The sequence below is a fragment of the Recurvomyces mirabilis genome (assembly GCF_035927965.1).
Source record: "Recurvomyces mirabilis strain CCFEE 5264 chromosome Unknown scaffold_50, whole genome shotgun sequence".
Classification (NCBI taxonomy): Eukaryota; Fungi; Ascomycota; class Dothideomycetes; order Mycosphaerellales; family Teratosphaeriaceae; genus Recurvomyces; species Recurvomyces mirabilis.
In genome coordinates this window covers 22,802-39,814 of record NW_027041984.1, presented here as the reverse complement: position 1 = coordinate 39,814, position 17,013 = coordinate 22,802, and the positions used below count along the sequence as shown (strand labels likewise).

At 52.9% G+C, this 17,013-nt stretch overlaps 9 protein-coding genes across 9 annotated transcripts; 3 read left to right on the top strand and 6 right to left on the bottom strand.

The window, feature by feature from the left end:
• Positions 1 to 122: 122 nt before the first annotated feature.
• On the top strand, positions 123 to 557 carry LTS14_010770 (uncharacterized protein; the record flags this gene model as incomplete). The annotated part of the gene is made up of 2 exons (XM_064843446.1): positions 123 to 338; positions 405 to 557. The coding sequence occupies 2 exons, from the start codon at positions 123 to 125 to the stop codon at positions 555 to 557; spliced, it is 369 nt and encodes a 122-aa protein (XP_064688969.1).
• A 1,549-nt stretch (positions 558 to 2,106) lies between these two features.
• On the bottom strand, positions 2,107 to 2,709 carry LTS14_010769 (uncharacterized protein; the record flags this gene model as incomplete). The annotated part of the gene is made up of 2 exons (XM_064843445.1): positions 2,107 to 2,316; positions 2,374 to 2,709. The coding sequence occupies 2 exons, from the start codon at positions 2,707 to 2,709 to the stop codon at positions 2,107 to 2,109; spliced, it is 546 nt and encodes a 181-aa protein (XP_064688968.1).
• Positions 2,710 to 3,114: 405 nt separating this feature from the next.
• LTS14_010768 (uncharacterized protein) lies at positions 3,115 to 4,107 on the bottom strand (the record flags this gene model as incomplete). Its single annotated transcript, XM_064843444.1, has 3 exons — positions 3,115 to 3,126; positions 3,177 to 3,311; positions 3,361 to 4,107. 3 exons carry the CDS (start codon positions 4,105 to 4,107, stop codon positions 3,115 to 3,117), a joined length of 894 nt encoding a protein of 297 aa, XP_064688967.1.
• An 823-nt stretch (positions 4,108 to 4,930) lies between these two features.
• On the top strand, positions 4,931 to 5,718 carry LTS14_010767 (uncharacterized protein; the record flags this gene model as incomplete). Its single annotated transcript, XM_064843443.1, has 2 exons — positions 4,931 to 5,401; positions 5,452 to 5,718. The coding sequence occupies 2 exons, from the start codon at positions 4,931 to 4,933 to the stop codon at positions 5,716 to 5,718; spliced, it is 738 nt and encodes a 245-aa protein (XP_064688966.1).
• Positions 5,719 to 8,641: 2,923 nt separating this feature from the next.
• On the bottom strand, positions 8,642 to 9,938 carry PIC2_2 (Cu/Pi carrier; the record flags this gene model as incomplete). The annotated part of the gene is made up of 4 exons (XM_064843442.1): positions 8,642 to 8,836; positions 8,867 to 9,080; positions 9,155 to 9,601; positions 9,673 to 9,938. The coding sequence occupies 4 exons, from the start codon at positions 9,936 to 9,938 to the stop codon at positions 8,642 to 8,644; spliced, it is 1,122 nt and encodes a 373-aa protein (XP_064688965.1).
• A 444-nt stretch (positions 9,939 to 10,382) lies between these two features.
• On the top strand, positions 10,383 to 10,942 carry LTS14_010765 (uncharacterized protein; the record flags this gene model as incomplete). Its single annotated transcript, XM_064843441.1, has 2 exons — positions 10,383 to 10,466; positions 10,523 to 10,942. 2 exons carry the CDS (start codon positions 10,383 to 10,385, stop codon positions 10,940 to 10,942), a joined length of 504 nt encoding a protein of 167 aa, XP_064688964.1.
• Positions 10,943 to 11,032: 90 nt separating this feature from the next.
• LTS14_010764 (uncharacterized protein) lies at positions 11,033 to 12,373 on the bottom strand (the record flags this gene model as incomplete). Its single annotated transcript, XM_064843440.1, has 1 exon — positions 11,033 to 12,373. The coding sequence occupies one exon, from the start codon at positions 12,371 to 12,373 to the stop codon at positions 11,033 to 11,035; it is 1,341 nt and encodes a 446-aa protein (XP_064688963.1).
• A 2,196-nt stretch (positions 12,374 to 14,569) lies between these two features.
• Positions 14,570 to 15,245, bottom strand: LTS14_010763 (uncharacterized protein; the record flags this gene model as incomplete). The annotated part of the gene is made up of 2 exons (XM_064843439.1): positions 14,570 to 15,069; positions 15,143 to 15,245. The coding sequence occupies 2 exons, from the start codon at positions 15,243 to 15,245 to the stop codon at positions 14,570 to 14,572; spliced, it is 603 nt and encodes a 200-aa protein (XP_064688962.1).
• Positions 15,246 to 15,443: 198 nt separating this feature from the next.
• On the bottom strand, positions 15,444 to 16,043 carry LTS14_010762 (uncharacterized protein; the record flags this gene model as incomplete). The annotated part of the gene is made up of 1 exon (XM_064843438.1): positions 15,444 to 16,043. One exon carries the CDS (start codon positions 16,041 to 16,043, stop codon positions 15,444 to 15,446), a length of 600 nt encoding a protein of 199 aa, XP_064688961.1.
• Between the last annotated feature and the right edge of the window lie 970 nt (positions 16,044 to 17,013).

The window sequence follows — 17,013 nt, the reverse complement described above, 5'->3', positions numbered from 1 at the left end:
CCACTCACAGCCGTCTCGTGTGCGCGGAAGACCTCCGCTCCAGTCATTGCCTCGCCTACAACCATCACTACCATTCCCTCATCATCACTCGCAAACCCCACAAACCATCAGACTCAACCACCATGTCAACTTTCTGGTACATCGGCTGCCTCTCCGGCGCATCAAGCGTAATGCTCGGTGCCTTCGGAGCCCACGGACTCAAAAGCCGCATCGACAACCCTGCACGTCTAGCGAACTGGCATACGGCAGCACAATATCAACTAATGCACTCCGTCGCCCTCCTCGTTGCCGAACAAGCCGCGCCGAAGAATGTGTGGGCGAAGGGATTGTTTACTGCGGTAAGTGCTTTGGTTGGTCGGTAAGTGAGCGGACGTGTGTGGCTAGAGCTGATGGTGCATGTTCAGGGCATCACGATGTTCTCTGGGAGTCTTTACCTGCTTGTGCTTGACCCGGCACAGTTCAGATTCATGGGACCTGTGACTCCTGTGGGAGGTCTATGCTTGATTGGCGGATGGGCGGCATTAGCCTTTGGAAGCAGAGGACGTGTGGCGTTGTAAGCTGGTGAAGCTTTTGGTTGTGCATATCCTGACGTGTACGACATGGTTGGGCAAGAATTCCACCATCATCCGCTTCATACTGCTGTCGAGTACGATCGTATAACCATTCGCATATGACAGAAGGATCGTTGCAGGACTTTGTACCGACGCGCTTTGCATGCTGACTACATGTAGTCGGCACATCCGATCTGGGGTCAAAGAGATCTATTGGTAAACGACAGACTGAAGCAGTCTCTGGGCAAGCATGAGTGCACGATAAAGTGGCGATCATCAAGCGATCAATCGACAGTTGGTCTTCCGGTGCCTCTGACTCGAGGTGTTCATTCTCCAGTCCAAATACCAAGCTGACTATCTTGTTTTGATCGGACGCGTTCACCATCCATACAACGTACACAACGACGCATTTGACTTCACGCATGATATGTGGAAACTTTGGAGAAGATCGCCTGCACGATACTGATGCACCTACCTACCTTAGACTTACCTCTCAGACGCCAAAAGCAAGAGTCGTGATGATGCAAGCCCACCAGGAGCAGTGTCCACACCTAACTGCACTGAAAACTCCCAATCGAGTCGATACCATAAACGTGCGCCGTAGGATTCGTCCTGGTATTGAAGGCGCCTCCGATACCAGAAGCCTGGTTCTTCGAGTCCTTCGGACATCCAGTCTGCTTCCACATAGTACACTTATGGTTGAGAGGCAAGTAGATGAGAGCAGCACCAGGGTCGGAGGACATGCACTTGTTCAGTGTCATCTGGATGGTGTTACATCCCGTCGAGTCCTCGTTGCAGTATGTCATGGCCATGACATTGTGCTTTCCGGGCGATCTCACTGGGAGGACTGAGGTGAGGGCTAGCACAGCGTACGATGCTGCGGAGATGAGGAATATGAAGTGCATGTTGTGATTAAGAGTGAGGCTTGGTAAGGTATTAAGGTCGTTATGGTCTGTTGGTCAAGTTTGGTAGACTCGATGCGAGAATCGCTGCTAGGTAGGCATCGGGCGAGGCGGGATGCTCTATTGTTCAACTACAAAACATCACCACAATGCGGCTTTGTCAGCCCTTTGTGGTAGTGCGAGTTATTCTTGGTATGTGAGATGTAGACAATGGATACCAGTTGGCAGGAGCTTCGGAGCATACTGATCGCGGCGAGAGAGTGTCACAATACCCGTTCTGGCATACACTGACAGTCTAATAGTGTCCAAACCCGCGGACGGGAAGAGGCGCTATACTGTAAAGACGGCGATGTCTCACGAAATGAGAACCGTTGGGCCAGGAACACTCGCTAGACCAGACGACAATGACACACGGGATCGCGCGTCTCGAATGTGGGCTGGCGATGTGTCGAGGCAGACTGTTTGACCTCTCTCTTGTACGGTCGCCTGGTAACAATGACCCGGGGAAGCAGGTGGTGCTGAGATGGTCGATGAAGGAAATTCCCTTTGCGAACACTTAAGACCGACAGCCCCCTTCCACAAACGACATGGCTGATACTGCCCACAACCTCCAACGCCTTGCTTGAACGCTCGCAAAATGTATCTCATAATCCTCAGTCACGTGCATACGTGATCTTTCCGCGTTTCGAAGCCTTGCCATCCTCCTCATCGTCCTTTTCCGTCGGACGCTTCTTCTTATTGCCAGCTTTCGTGGTCGCGGCCGACGCGCCAGCCTCACTACCGCGTGTCGATAGTGGTGGTGGGAAGCTGGCAGTAGGTGTCGCGGCATGTGAAGGTGTATTGGAGTCCGGACCATCCTGTGCCTTCCCAGATTGTCAGTCGCAATCACTCACGCAACCCACACCCTAGATACCACTCACCCTCATCCAGCTAACAGAGCTGCGACTGAACATCCTGTCCTCGTCCCTCACTCTGCCTCGCCGTCTATCATCACCACCTCTGCCGCCGACCTGCACACCTTTCACCCACCCATCGAAGCCGCGTATGATATTACCAGAGTTGGCTGTCTCTTCCAAGTAGTTGCCTTCGGTTTTGAAGATGTTATCCTCCAATGCAGCCAACTGCTCGTCGAGCTTCCGCTTCTTTTCCAGCGTTTGACGAAGTGACGTGCGTAGCGACTCGTAGTATGGCCGACCCGGTTGGTCTGCAGTCGCAGTGCCTGCGGCTGTGGAAGACGGCGGCACGTTCTCTGCCATGCTTGTCTTGCTCTGCACGTGGAGATTGCTGCGTAGGTTGTGACTGTAGCTTGCTACTGTCTACTGTTGATTGGCAGGAGAGGAAAGCACGCTAGCGCGCGCGGATTCCCCGATCCTGATAGTTCTACATAATGTACGGCATAACCGTCTCGATATTGGGACCGACACTTCTACAATCCGGCATGCTCCCTTCTTCCTCGCCTGGCCAAACATTCGGAAGGAGCGCATATTAAGACTGAAAGGTCTTTCCACACAAAGGCAAGCAGGTGAATGTTCAGAGCCGACACGGGTGCTATATAATACTCGCGCTCAGCAACCGCTTCGCTTGCCCGTATCTCTCTGCCAACAAGATGAAGCCGCCCGTATGATACAGACTTGCCTGCCATTCCATCACTACCGCAATACTCAAGACGATGTCTACAACAAGTCAGCAAATCAACCAGAGCTTTACGGAGAGCGAGACCTACAATAGGAATAATAGTCCCTTGTATCTGATCCTCAGCATCAGTCGTGAACATAGGCCCGCACGCCAGAAACGGGGCAGTCGTCTTCGAATCACCAAACACACCTCCACAGCCACTCGTAGTACCATTGGCGCACCACTGTCGTCTTGTCAGCTAGGAACTCGAGCATCATCTCATGCACACTCACTGCATAGGCAGTCCAGCCCAGAGCAAACATTGATGTCGCCGGGACCACGAACGAATACTGCGCCTCGACCGAGCTCTGAGCTGGGAATGAGCGCTGCGTGGCATTTTGTAAGACGCCAAAGAAAGCGTTATACTCTGGACCTGCCGCAGACCTGCCGTTGACTGTCCGGTTATTCTTATCCATTCCAGTATCGATGTTCATTGTGAAGGGGCATCTATCCGCTTCGCACGAGAAATGAGGCGATATGAGTTGGGTATTGCGGAGAGTGGTGTAGTTGCCGAGGACATTGACTTGGCAGCCATCGTCACCTGCTCGTTTCTCTAGGCCAGCCGATAGAGAGTGTATGATTGTGGCGGAAGATGGGGCGATGAAAAATGCTGCCAGGATTACTGCAAGCAGTAGCACCGAGAAAGTGGGCGCTGTACGGCGCCCAGGTGCGCCAGATGTCGACTCGGCAGTGAAGTTTTGATTCGTGATGTTGCCAAAGCAGAATGCAGAGTCGATGGTGCTGTTCGTCGCATTGCTTCGGGTCAAGCACTGCATGAAGTCCTGAATACCATTGGTATAAGGACAGGAGCTCCAGCATCCGTAATTCGTAACGCCGGGACAGCACGAGGATGCTATGGCAGAGATACTCCCATTCTTGTTGCTTCGGACACCGCAGATGGGTGATGCTGTGGTGTTGGGTAGGAATGCCTGGCCAATGCCGATACTGCAGTCGCTGTAGAGTGAGGCGGCGTCAGACATGATGTTGGCAGTATTCTAGTGTCAATTTGGCTCTCTTCTTATGGCAATACCGCCATGATATATAGTCGGATCCCAAGCCGAACCATGCGCTTTGACTTCACGCTTGAATACCACCAAGGATCACACTACTTCAAGGCTCAAGGTTACAGACAAGTCACGAGCAGTCTTCTGTGGCCAATCCGAGAGCCTTTGAGACCATAGCGGTCCGCGAGGATGCAACGGTGGCACCTGCGAGCGTAGCGTAGACCTCTGAGCCTCGTGCATGCTGTAGTGATTTCCTAAAGCCTTGGTCTTCGCACTCCCGTACAAAGCCGCAATCAAAATCCGTGCTACCATGACTTGCTTTGACGAAGGACTTGGGTGACCTGACGATCAATAGGACGGAGCCCCATCGTCCGTGGAGTAGCTGCTTGGCACAACTCCGCTCAAATTCAGTCTTGATGCTCGAAGGATGACACTACGTCAGGAACGCTACGCAGGAGGATGCGTTTGGTGCGAAGACAAAGTGGAAGGAAGCGCAGTTGACAAGCCGGGAGCCGAACAAGCTTCTTGGCATCGTCTGGCAACGACACTAAGGATAAATCTATCAGCCTGCTCAGAGATTACAGCATGGCAAAAACACTGCAGATCTCCGAGGACCTTCTCATTTGTGTAGCATGCGGTACACAATTCGATGTGCCTGCGCGAGAGCCATTGAAGAATTGCAGGATATGTGATGTAGGCACGATAATCTCGAGATTCTTCAACATAATGCTGAGGTACATGTCAGGACCCAAGACAGTACATACCGCCAGGCGGTCAGACATGGACATCCTTGGCCGAGATGAAGGGCAAGTACAAGAATCGCATGGAGCAAGTAGGCACAAGCAACAATGAGGACCGAATGTACAGTATCGTCACAGAGCCAAAAGTGGCGATTGGACAGCGATGCATTCTGATACAGACTGAAGAGGGTAACGTGCTCTGGGATTGCATCACGTTTCTCGATCAAGATACAGTGGACTTCATAAAGAGTAAAGGCGGGCTGAAAGGCATCGTCATCAGCCATCCGCACTACTACAGTACGCATCTGGACTGGGCGGGGACATTTGAGTGTCCGGTATATATGGCGAAAGATGACGAGGAGTGGTTGAACCGTGAGGATCGTGTGGGATGTCGGAAGCTCCTCACGAGCACGTCGCAGGACATCATACCTGGTGTGACAGCAATCAAGACTGGTGGTCATTTTCCTGGTAGTCTTGTGTTGTTGTGGGAGGCCAAGTTGCTGATAGCAGACACTTTTGTGACGGTGCCAGTATGTCAATCTTCCCTTTCCAGAAGGATCATATGCTGACTACTCACTAGTCCGCAATGTATCACATAGATCGCCTGCCGGGCACGACCTCATATGCCTTCATGTGGGCAGTACCAAATATGATTCCGCTGAACCCTGCGGAGCTCCACAAGATGTGGCGAGCTATCTCATCTTTCGACTTTGAAAGCACGCATGGTGCGTTTGTTGGCCAGGAAGTGAGAGACAGGAATGTCAAGTCCAGAGTGCTTGAGAGTATGAAGATCCAGGCAAGAGCAATGGGTTGGTCGGATCATCCTTTGTTGAAGGAGACTGTATAGGAAGCGTAATTCATGCAACATATCTGTGTAACTTTTGTCGTGTAATATCGTCTGTCAAATTATGGCTGTGGTAGATTGCCAACGCCAGGCAGGACACCACCGAAGCCACCAGTAGAACCAAACCCACCAGCACCGCGGACCGTCTCCTCGAGCTGCTCGACAACTACAACATCAGGTGTGTAGATCCGCTCAATAATCAACTGCGCCACTCGCTCTCCTACCGCCACCTTGAAGTCGTTTTCCGATAAGTTGAAGAGCAGTACCTTCACCGGTCCTCGATAATCTGCGTCAATCACCCCAGCACCAACATCAATGCTGTGCTTGCTGGCCAGTCCACTTCTCGGTGCCACTCGGCCGTATGTGCCTGCCGGGACAGCGATGCTGATGTCGGTATCGACAAGCACTTTACCTCGGGCAGGTACGACGGCCTCCTTGGAAGCATAAACATCATAGCCAGCAGCAAAAGCAGAGCCTCGGGTTGGTGGCTTAGCTGTCTCGGCTAGTAGCTTGACCTGTAATGCTGGAGGCGCAGGTTCAAAAGACATAGGTGGCATTGATAGAAGAGGTTGTGTAGTCCCTGCCATTGTCGTGAAGGGGTCCGGTATGTTCTGTGGTGTCGGTGTTGGTTGTGAGTCGTTCAAGATTGCTGTTTACATTAGCCAATGCCTTCGATGTTTTGGTTGTAGAACGCACAAGCTACGGTCAGATTTGCAACTGGTTCGGTGTATTTTGTGCGTTTTGGAGCTGGCGATGCAGGGAGGCTCGGTATCTGATGATCCGGTGCTGGTGTACTTTCTGCCATGGTTGCTGTCAGGTGTAAAGTGATGTTCAGGCACACGCGTAAAGTGAATGCGCGCTAGTGACGCGCTGCTGCACTATAGTATTCTTACAGGGTGTTACTTAAGGTGGTAGGTTGAGCGGGGAATAAGGTTCGATCTACTATCTAATAGCATGAGAGAGAGCATTTCTGTCTGTGTTTATTCCAGTGATCATAGTGGCTGGTTTATGAGAGAAGAGCATTTCTGTCTGTGTTCATTCCAATTTCCAGTGATCATAGCGGCTGGTTTGTGGTAAGAAACGTTGCCATGAACAGAGCGTGAGATCACGTGGAATATGTCATTGGCTGCAACGACTCCACTGGATCCGCTCACTCTATGAATGGAACGATAGTCGAATGATGACGTGATGGTGCTACCGGCTAATCCAGTGCCCGTGAAGTCTCTGAGCGAGACATGACTCGTGGATTGCCGAAGTGACCGGGCTTGGCGACTGCACGGACCACCCACACGCAGATACTAATAATTCTCAAAGTTCCCTCTCCCTCCCTCTTTCTCTTTCAGCTCTGCAAGTCTTCCCTTTCCTACCCATATTGTTGAACATTCTTGCTAATACATCTGACAGCTTTGCCTTTTGGCTTAGATCAAGTGTAGTATCTGTTCTTATTAGTTTAATCACTAATACGACCTCATCGAGGTCTTTTACGATTAACCTTCTTTTTGGCACCCGTCTTCTGGCCGCTGGGGCTTGCTCCATGTTAGAGGCACCGTGTCGCTGGTATTGCACTACCTCCAGCCGACGCGAACATACCCTTTTTCATCAGTTAGTTTGGCATCTGCCTTGCTTCTGGAGAAGAATCCTCTCACTGCTTATCGACGAGTGGGCCGGAAGTACTCGGACCGCCACTCACTTCACGAAGCACGACTGAGCGCTCGCACCAGGGCAAAGAATTCTCTTCACTAGGACCTCTCCTCCTACACAGCTTGGACGGAACCCGTGCGAATACGGGTCTACACGCTGCTGAGGGAAAGGCAAACGTGAGTGATACGGCCGGCGTCATCGTGCTGCGAGTGAGCGCTCACCTACAGTTCCACGTACTCCACGACTGCCTGCACCGATTGCTGGCTTTGCCACGACCACACGACAGGTACAATGCTAGAAGAAGAACCTGGAGGCCCGTCAGGAAGGGAGCGCTTCGCCCTCATCTTGGCGCGCTCTGGCGTTGATAATGATGACATCCGCTTCGACCTCTGCTCCAACCATGTCCTCAATGGGAAGCATGGTCATTACTCGAACCGCGGTGGGGGCTAATGAATTACGTCTACGACCATTTCCACAAGAACGTACCTCAAGGCGAACAGGCAGTCATCTCCCAACACAAGGCCTCACGTAAGAGTCCAAACGCTGCTTCGCACGACTTTTCGCGCCTCCAACAACAAATTCGTGACGGACAAGCTAGGTTGTGCAAAAAGTCGCGGTCAGCTTACAAACGAGTACCACGAGAGCATGCAGTCGCCCAACTTGAATCCTCCTGTGCTTTTGGGAACATTGGCAAAGGCGAAAGACGGCGCACGAGCATCCGAGCCACGAGCAATGGATATCTACCTCCGCGCCACGGCCGATTGGAGAAGCTTGGGGCGAAGAAAAAGGACGGCATATTCTCGACCTAAGCGAAAGATGAAGGGAGCTATAGCCTGACTGAGTGACTTTGGCCGAAGTTTGAAGATCTTGCTAATCGCGCTGTGCCGTCGGCTTCACTTAACAGCAGCTGTCTAAGCCAGAGCCGACCTCTCAGATGCCCTCACAAGTCCCATCTATCTGGTCCGAAAGCGCGATGAGTCTCCCCGCTGCAAAGAGTTACCACTTTTCAATGAATCATGTTCAGCTGGAGCACGCAGAACCGCCGTGGCAGTATGATCTCGGCGCTAGCAGTAGATTATGAGGTAGTGGAGTTGTCATATGACGCCGAGAGCCGAAGAGATTATGTCGCATGGTGACTACCCATAAATACAAACACGGATATCAGGCCACTCAACCAGCGCTTGGGCAGTACATCAACAGACACCGAAGCGTTCACATGGGTCTACTCACAAATCAAATACTTCACAACCTCTCGTCACAATTCAAGCCGATTCACGCCCTCACGTCACTTCGCCTCCTGCGGCGGCGGCGCCCCACCCGTCGTCGGCAGACCCATGAACAACTTGAAAGAATCATAAATCAACCACTGCAAACCCGTCAACGTCCCAATCATAACAATGCGCACGGGTAACCCATTCCACAAACCCCCAAACCCAATATCCTTGTATATCCTCCCCACCGCGGCCCCAAACCCTTCTCCCTTGAGACGATTAGTATTGAGTTTACTCACCATCACGTCAGCTGGATGAGAGACGATGGCGCATAAGATACCAGCGAGGTAGCCGCCGGAGAACGCTACGCCGGTTTGGGCCAGGGTGGAGTAGTCGGATTTCTTGCCGGGGAGGCGGTGGTACATAATTTCGACTATCGTTTCGAAGGAGGCGAACTTCATCATTGTGTAAGGAATCTGGCGTCCCCAGAGGGGAACCAAGCCTTTGTAGAGGCTGGACACATCCCGTTAGCCAGCTGGCATTCCTGCTTAGTGCAGAAGTATGAGAAAGGAGTGGCGCCTACTCACCCCCCTAACCCCTCCGCAGCCGTAACCTTCCTAATCCCATCCAACGTCCCCGTAGCAAACGGCGGCATACTCGTCTGCATCCTTACCTTGACGGCCTCAAGCGGACAAAGCCCAATATCCGCGAAGAACTCGGCCGATGCCGAACCAGCCAGATAAACATACGTCTTATACTTATACGCGTTCTCCTCGCCGACCAAATCGGAATAGAATTTCTTGAAGAACTCGTACCCGCCATACTTTAGCGCTCCTTGGATAGAGTACCCGAAGAAGGTCGGGGAGCCGCCGGTGTAGATTCCTCGCCAGCCGTCCGAGGCGATGATTTTACGCCAGCCGTCTACGTTGCCCCGGTAGAGTTTGCTGTCTACTTGGCGGCGACACTTGACGAGATCCAGGGGTGTGACGGCCCAGTGGGTAATGCCACAGGCCATTAGGCCGCCGAAGGTGCAGCTTTTGTCATATCAGCTTGAATATCACGAACTATACCTTTTTTTGGTCTATTTGAGGGAGGCGAGGCGTACGTGGCATAGTACTTCGCGCTGTACAGCTCGATCTTGCCGACTTGAGCTTGAGCAGTCTTGCTTGCTTTCTCGACTTCTTTGGCTGCGGCATTGCTGAGCTGTTGGGCTTTGTTCTCGGCGTCCTCGACTACGCTCCAGGCGCCATAGAGTTCCTGGCGGGCTGTGTAGGGTGAGCGCTTCTTGGGTGGCGATTGGACGAGTTGGTATGGCGATACTGAGTTGAAGGCGGCGCTGAGCGCACTCGCTGTTGGGAAGAGGGAAGGCATTGTGATCAGTTATGGCAGCGTGAGGTATGGAGCTTATCTCCACTCTGGTATGAGCGCAGGTGTATCTATCGCGAATGCAATGATGAGGGTCAATGTGAGTTACCAGGGCAAGAGTGCAGCGCTTGGGAGCGCACCTAGTGAGCAGAGACGATTATTACAAGGTCGTGGTAACGAGGAAACGATGCAATGGCCGTCACTCTTTCGGTCGTCCTTCTCCTCCTCTCTCTCCCTCGCCTGTCAGCCCCATGCATGCGATCGACAGAGAAGCAGGTCGTCGGAGATATGGGCTGAGAGCTCGGACCAGTAATGACGCAAAGGCTTGCACAATCACAATCACAATCACATGCACGCCAAGGCTGGTTTAATGTTTTGCCAGCACTCAAGTTCACTCACAATAAGTCTTTTACGTCTCGTGGCTTCCTCATCAGGACGAAACCACTCGCAATGGCAACTCAGAATGGACCAGTCGGCAATGGAGAACTGCTAGCAACAGCGACCCCAAATCCATGGGCGGACAAATACCGTGGTGTATGTCCCGACCCTCTCCACGCCAATCGAACCGTACTGATAATCCTCCTCCTCAGGCAACAGTAGAAGACCTCGACCCACCCCCGGCCCTCTCCACCTCCCCCCACGCGCCCATAGCCTCCGCCCTAATGTCAGCCTTCGAACGCGACTACACCCACCTCACCGTCCTCCACCCCGAAGACAAATCCCTGCTCGGCTACATCAGCACCCCCCACCTCCGAAAACTGCTCGAAACACGCCAAGTGCGGGAAGAAGACACGGTGGAGAAAGCGATGGTGCGGTTCAAGCGGAAGGGGAAGAAGTATAGACTCATTACGCTAGAGACGGGATTGGAGGAACTGGAGAAGTTTTTCGAGGGCGGGGATACGGGGACGAAGCAGGATTTTGCGGTTGTGACTGATCCGGCGCGGAGGTTTGTGTTGGGGGTGGCGACGAAGAGTGATTTGGAGGAGTTTGTGAAGAGACGGCCGAATTGAAGAAGAAAGGAAACAAGCAGGACATGCACGGGTCGTGGTCGAGAAGGTATTGGAGGGATGGAGACTGCTTGTACGGCTATCGCTGCATCCTTACGCAAAAGCACCCACGAACGCCATCAACATGCTCCCGCAGATCACGGCACCACAAGCTTCTAGTCTCCTCCGACCATGCAAATCATGATAACTCTGATCGGACAAGAAGTCTTCCGCCAGTAGCTGCACGAGTCCCGCATACAAGAGGAGTCCCGAACTAATCGCATTCACGATCCCCACCATCAACAACCCAAACTGACTCGCCGGATCATAAAGCGTATGCACCGCCAACCCAATCGCCTGCCCAATGGGCGTCGTAACACCATACATGACCGACATGAGCCAGGGTTTCGGACTGGAAGTGGAGAAGGAGCTGATAGCCGCTATCCGTGATCCCAAGGCGAGACCCTCGAAAGTCTGATGGAAGGATATGGCGACGAGGAGGACGAGAAAGGCGGGGCCGGTGGAGACGGACAGGGCCATGCCGATGAAGACGGAGTGGAAGAGGATGCCGGCTTCGAGGAGGAGACATTGCAGGATCGCGCGTTGTTCGGCTGCGGTGGATGTGAGTGGGGATGGTGAGGGGGCGAAGGTGGGTGAGTCGGCGAAGGAGACGGAGCGGAAGGGGTGGTTTGGTCGGCCGTTGGCGATGGAGGGGCGCTTTTGTTTCGATGCTGAGCCATTGGCGCTGGTGAGAGGTTGTCGGTCCTCGTTCGCCATGGGATCGTAACTATCGAGGTCGAGATCCGAATCTTCATCCTCAGAAGGAGGTTCAGGTGGTAGTGGTTTATTTAGAGCCTCCAAATCTCGAGGGCTCCTCTGCTCCCGCAACGCCACATTCTCCCTCTCGTCATAGTCCTCGTACCTTTCCTGCTGCTGCTGCTGCTGCCGCTGCCCCAAAGAGCCTTGCTGAAACCTCCTAAAACTACTCGACCTCCTCCCCACCTCCGGCCTCCTACCCTTCTGCTGCCCCTCACCACTCCCCCTCAACTCCCCAAAATCCATCCCCCCATGACTATGCCTGGCCCCTTTACTCGCAAACACCATCTCAATCCCCACAACAACCATGACAGAAACCATAGCCACAAACCCACTCATTGCAGGATACACCTCGTTCCAAAACCGCGGCAGACATGGATCCGTCAAGCTCGTATACGCCGTCGGTAATAGATGCACGAATGCCGTGGCGAGCAGGACCCCTGTACCGAAGTGCCGGGACAGGAAGAGGGTGTAGGAGGGGATGGGCAGGGAGGGGAAGCGTCGGGCGAGGAGGGGAAAGGAGCAGGCAAGGGTGCTGAGAGTGAGGATTAGGAGGAGGGCGAGGATGTGGAGCGGGGTGTTGTAGGCGTGGGTGGTTTTGGCTGAGCCGCAGGGGGGGCGGGTGGAGTCGGCGGGCATCGTGGATGGAGAGGGTTGATGAGAATGGTGGGGTGTTATTGGGCCATGAATGGTGTGACAATGTATGAGGAGTGAGATTCACATGTGATGGATGGATCGGAGGAAAGTGGAGTTTAGGGATGTCTGGATTGGGCATGGCTTGGCTGCTTTCGTCATGCCAAGCATTCTTGGGCGCGCTCGTGGAGTTCACGCGACTTGTGCTTCAACAACCAACACGCGCCACCCCGTCGACCCCCTACGTCCATCAGATCGAGTGTTGACCCATCCACTGTTCCTCGCTCTCCCCTTTTGGAAACAACACGCACTGTGCCCTTGGTATCGACTCCTACTTGGATACTCTGCCACGTACTGGTAGCTGCTCGCTCCTCTTAATGGCTGGCTACTGGCAACATTTTCACTATAATGACCATCTCGTGCCTTGATCTTGACGCGACCTGAGCTTCAACCATGATCTCTTGCCATGATCCTCATACTGCCAAGCTACTAGCTGTCAGTCACCATGGCAGATTGCAGATCCTTGGATAACAAGGCCCACCCATGTCTCGTCACGGGGTTGCTCTTTTCTTTCCTGAGAAACCCTCCACTTGTACACCAGTGCCTTCATCGATCTCTGTCCCGTCTACGAGCTGGCTTGCCTTGGTGATTTTTGGAAGCACAGTGACCCTGCCGGCCGTCTGCACACTCAGCTCTATAGCTTATTTGGACCACGGCTGCAGGTCGAGACAATGGTGGGACTAATATCAGTGCAAGCATGCATGATGCAACAAGCCACCATTGCTGGACCACAGCGAGATATGACTCAAGATTTGCTGAAATTGGTTGTGCTCTGCAGTCACTACCGAGCCTGCACATTGATTTTTGTGCACATCGCGCGGTCGTGTTCTCCCTGCTTCTTCTGAGTCGCTAGAGCATTTCAATGGCCCTATATACTTCATTGACTCTGTGGTATAGATTTAGCAATAAGGCGAGGGTACGCTTCTATCCGTGTCTTACTGTCTCGCACGCACACACACACACACACACCTTACTAAGTCTATACTTTGCATACTTGCGCATTCTATATTCTAGCCCGGGCATCGGAGCGCTTCTCTCAAGATCCACCCTCCCACGGCATTCACCATAGATCCCTGACTTGCCTCTTGGCTTTGATCAGGGACAGGCACAGAATGCCCCTTTCGACTACATGGACAGTCCGCCGTTTGACCAACAGCTACAGATGCCTGGTGCTATATTACCAGAGCAGACACAGCAAGCTATAGCTCCCATGCAAGCGTTTCCCTCCGACCAGCAGCCGCGAGTCCAGCAGAGCTTCAAACAAAGTGGTCTTTGTTGGGCGAAGAGCAGTCAGGACCCGACGCAGCCTGTGTAGATACAGCCACAAGTTCAGTATGCGCCGTTACAGTATTACCGGCCTACAGCACATGCAGCTTCGACCCAGAACCCGCCGGTAGCCTGTGCACAGGCACCACGGACCTCCGGCCATCTCAAGACACCACCACCTCCCGTCCCAACCCTTTCCTCGGCTGGTCCACAGTCTGTGACAACAACGACAACCACAAGCATGCAGCAGCAAACGGCATACGGAAGCAGCGCACCATACCAACAAGCTGCTGCGCAAGGTTCTGTAGCCTTGCAGCAGTACGAGTCTCGCGTTCAGCAGATCTTGCGCATGTCGGACTAAACCTGTCCCGCACGGCTACGCTGGTATCAGATCCCAGGCGGATGGCTATGTGGTGGAGGGAGCCACTTCATCTTGCAGAGTGACGTGGACGACATCATCCAAGGTAGCAGCCACGCCAGCATGCCAAAGATAATTCCGGTATCCTGCAGAATGGTCGATCGATTTGACAGAGAGCACGAAGTATTTTCGGCCGCGCATCCCCCGAATGAAGCCTTCCACGGGGGAATGCATGACGCGCATCGAGGGCATATGGAAGCGCTCGCCCGGAAGGACCATCTCATGGTCTCAAGACAGGGCGGAAGGAACGACCCGATAGCGTCCGAAATACAGCCAGCAGATGCTTATACTTGCGCTCGCCAGCTAGATCTCGAAGTTACCGATTCGAGGCGATTGGTAAGGCCGACTGCTAGGCCATCGTATGGCGGAGCAGGAATATACACGGTAAAGATGGCGCTAGGCAGTCGAGGCCGACGAATGCGAGGGTTCGTGGCAGGCGTAACCACTTGCATGTAATTCTACACTTTCGTCATGATTCCGGTCCCTGACCGCAGTACTCTCGTGGCGGCTGTCGCTACAGTGCATGCCACAACCAGGCAAGCACACCATAATTGCAAGCTTGTCCATCCTGAATGGTCATAGATCAATCCACCCAGCGGACTACCCAGCAACAGCCCTGTCGACGAGAACAGACTGCCCATGCCGACCCAAGTTCCAACGATGTTTGGCTGTGGCGCCAGAGATGCAAGGACAGCAGGTTGCAGGGCAGCGGCGCAGCCAGAGAAGAATCCATAGAAGATGGTAAAGACCACTATACCGCCGATACTCTTGCATGCGATCCAGATGAAGCCGCAAAGGGCGGCGCCGAAGGTGCAGGTCAAGTAGGTATTCAGCAGCCCTATCTCATCGGCAATGAAGCCTGGGACGATACGGCCGATTACACTTCCAGCGTTGAGGATAGCGAGAGTGGATGAGGCGAGGTCGGGCATCGTTTTCATGCCATGTGCCAGGGCGTATTCTGTGGTGCAATCGATTAGCAATTGATATGGTGTCGAACACGACGATCAGCTCCGTAAGGAGACAAGATGTACCTTGGATGTAGAAGAATGGTATGTACAAGCCAAGGAAACCCGTGAACGATGCCACGGCGAAGACATTGAATGGTGCATTGCGGAAAGCGTCAGCGTCGAACATCTTTCGTGGCTTGGGTAGCTTGTGTGGTCGAAGCAAAACCGCTGAGATGGTCAAAGGTACCCAGCATGATGAAAGCAACAGTTCTTGTCGCCCAGCCAGCGCTGACGGATGGCTGCATTGTGCGAAAGATCTCGCTATAAATGATGGCGCCTATATACAATGTCAGCCAAATCACATGTCAACTCAAGCTACCTCAGTCTAACCAATACTTCCTCCGCTCTGTGCTAGACCGAGTGCCATCCAACGATGTCGTTTGAACGTCAAGGCCAGCTGGCCAACAGCAACGATGAAGAGACAACCATGGCCCAAACCTACGCATACGCCTTGGCACAACATGAGCTGCCAGTAGTCTGTTGCAATACTCGTCATCATCATGCCAAAGACATCGAGGAGCAGGCCGCCGCATGTGAGAGCACGAGCATAGCCTCTGTCGAACAAGGGACCCGTAATGATCAACGTCCCAAGAATGAGGAAGCCTTGTAGCGAACCGATCCAAGAAATCTGGCTATTCGTACGTCTTAAGATGTCCGTACTGACATAGTAGGTCTGGTAGGCGCCATAAGTATTGAGTACCGCCCACGTATTGAAAGTGAGGAAGAAGGCAACAACGATCTGTGATAATGCCGCCCAATTCGTCTCAGAAGTGTCTTTTTGAACCCCAGCAGTCTGACTCTCAATCTCCTCTTCCTGCTTTGAGCCAACAGCAGGTGCCTCTGTCAGGTCGTGATCTGGAGTCGACTTGAAAGAGGCGCGGTCGATCGTGCTGTCCTTATCGTCCTCGGAATATCTTATGGTCATCTTGTATAATTGTCTAGTGTGAGGTTCCAGCAAGAAGGATGTACGATGCAGGTGTCATGAGAGATTATTACTGTTCAATGCTACGATACAGCCCACGGGAGGAGAAAGAGCAGTTTATGATGATATCTCACCGTTCTTGATCGATGACCTGTTAGCGTCCATCGCCAGCATAACGTGGGTCGTGAATGTCCACCTCGTATCGTCCAAGCAGGCAAAGATGGCATGCTTCGAGGCCATTGAATTGAAATATGCGTGAACCAGCGGCTAAAGGAGCCTCGAAAGCCAGTCAGCATTCTACCATGCGACGCTGATATGAGAGCACTTCATGCAGGGAGTCGATGACCATGCTGCACATATGTACTAGAGGGTGGATCGTGAGGCATAAAACAGGCCGATCATCGTATGCAAAGACCTGTATAAGGATACGAAAACTTAATGCTGCTGATCTTAGCTTGCTTCTCCAACGGAGGTCGTTGTTGAGGATCCACATAATTGTAGCAATAGCTTTTAGAGTGGCTTGATTGTTGGTGCCATGACCGACGATATTAGTGCATAATCGACGTGGCCCAGCAATGTGTAACTACTGGCCGATACATGCCGTTCAGAAGTCTATCACCAAGTGGAATAACAGCCAGGCGGACCATGGTTCACCGCGGTTCGAAGTAGCGATGTGAGGCCCGGAGATCGTGCAATATAAGCGTCTCGGAACGCGCGATGGGGCGCGGGAGCGGGCCATTGCGAGGTCTCACTGGCCAGATATCTGGATCTGCCATTAGCAGTAAAGCATATCTCGCTCTGCTTTGCCTGTTATTTAACTTGTTTCCAGTCTCTTTTAACTGAAGTACGCGAATGATGGATTGCGGTCCAGCTCGAGCATCAAGGCGTTCCGGCTTATTTCTTGGCGATGATGTGTTCAGCGTACTCACGGTCTTAGATTCGAAGGCACCGGATTGTCCAGGCTCCTGGCTAG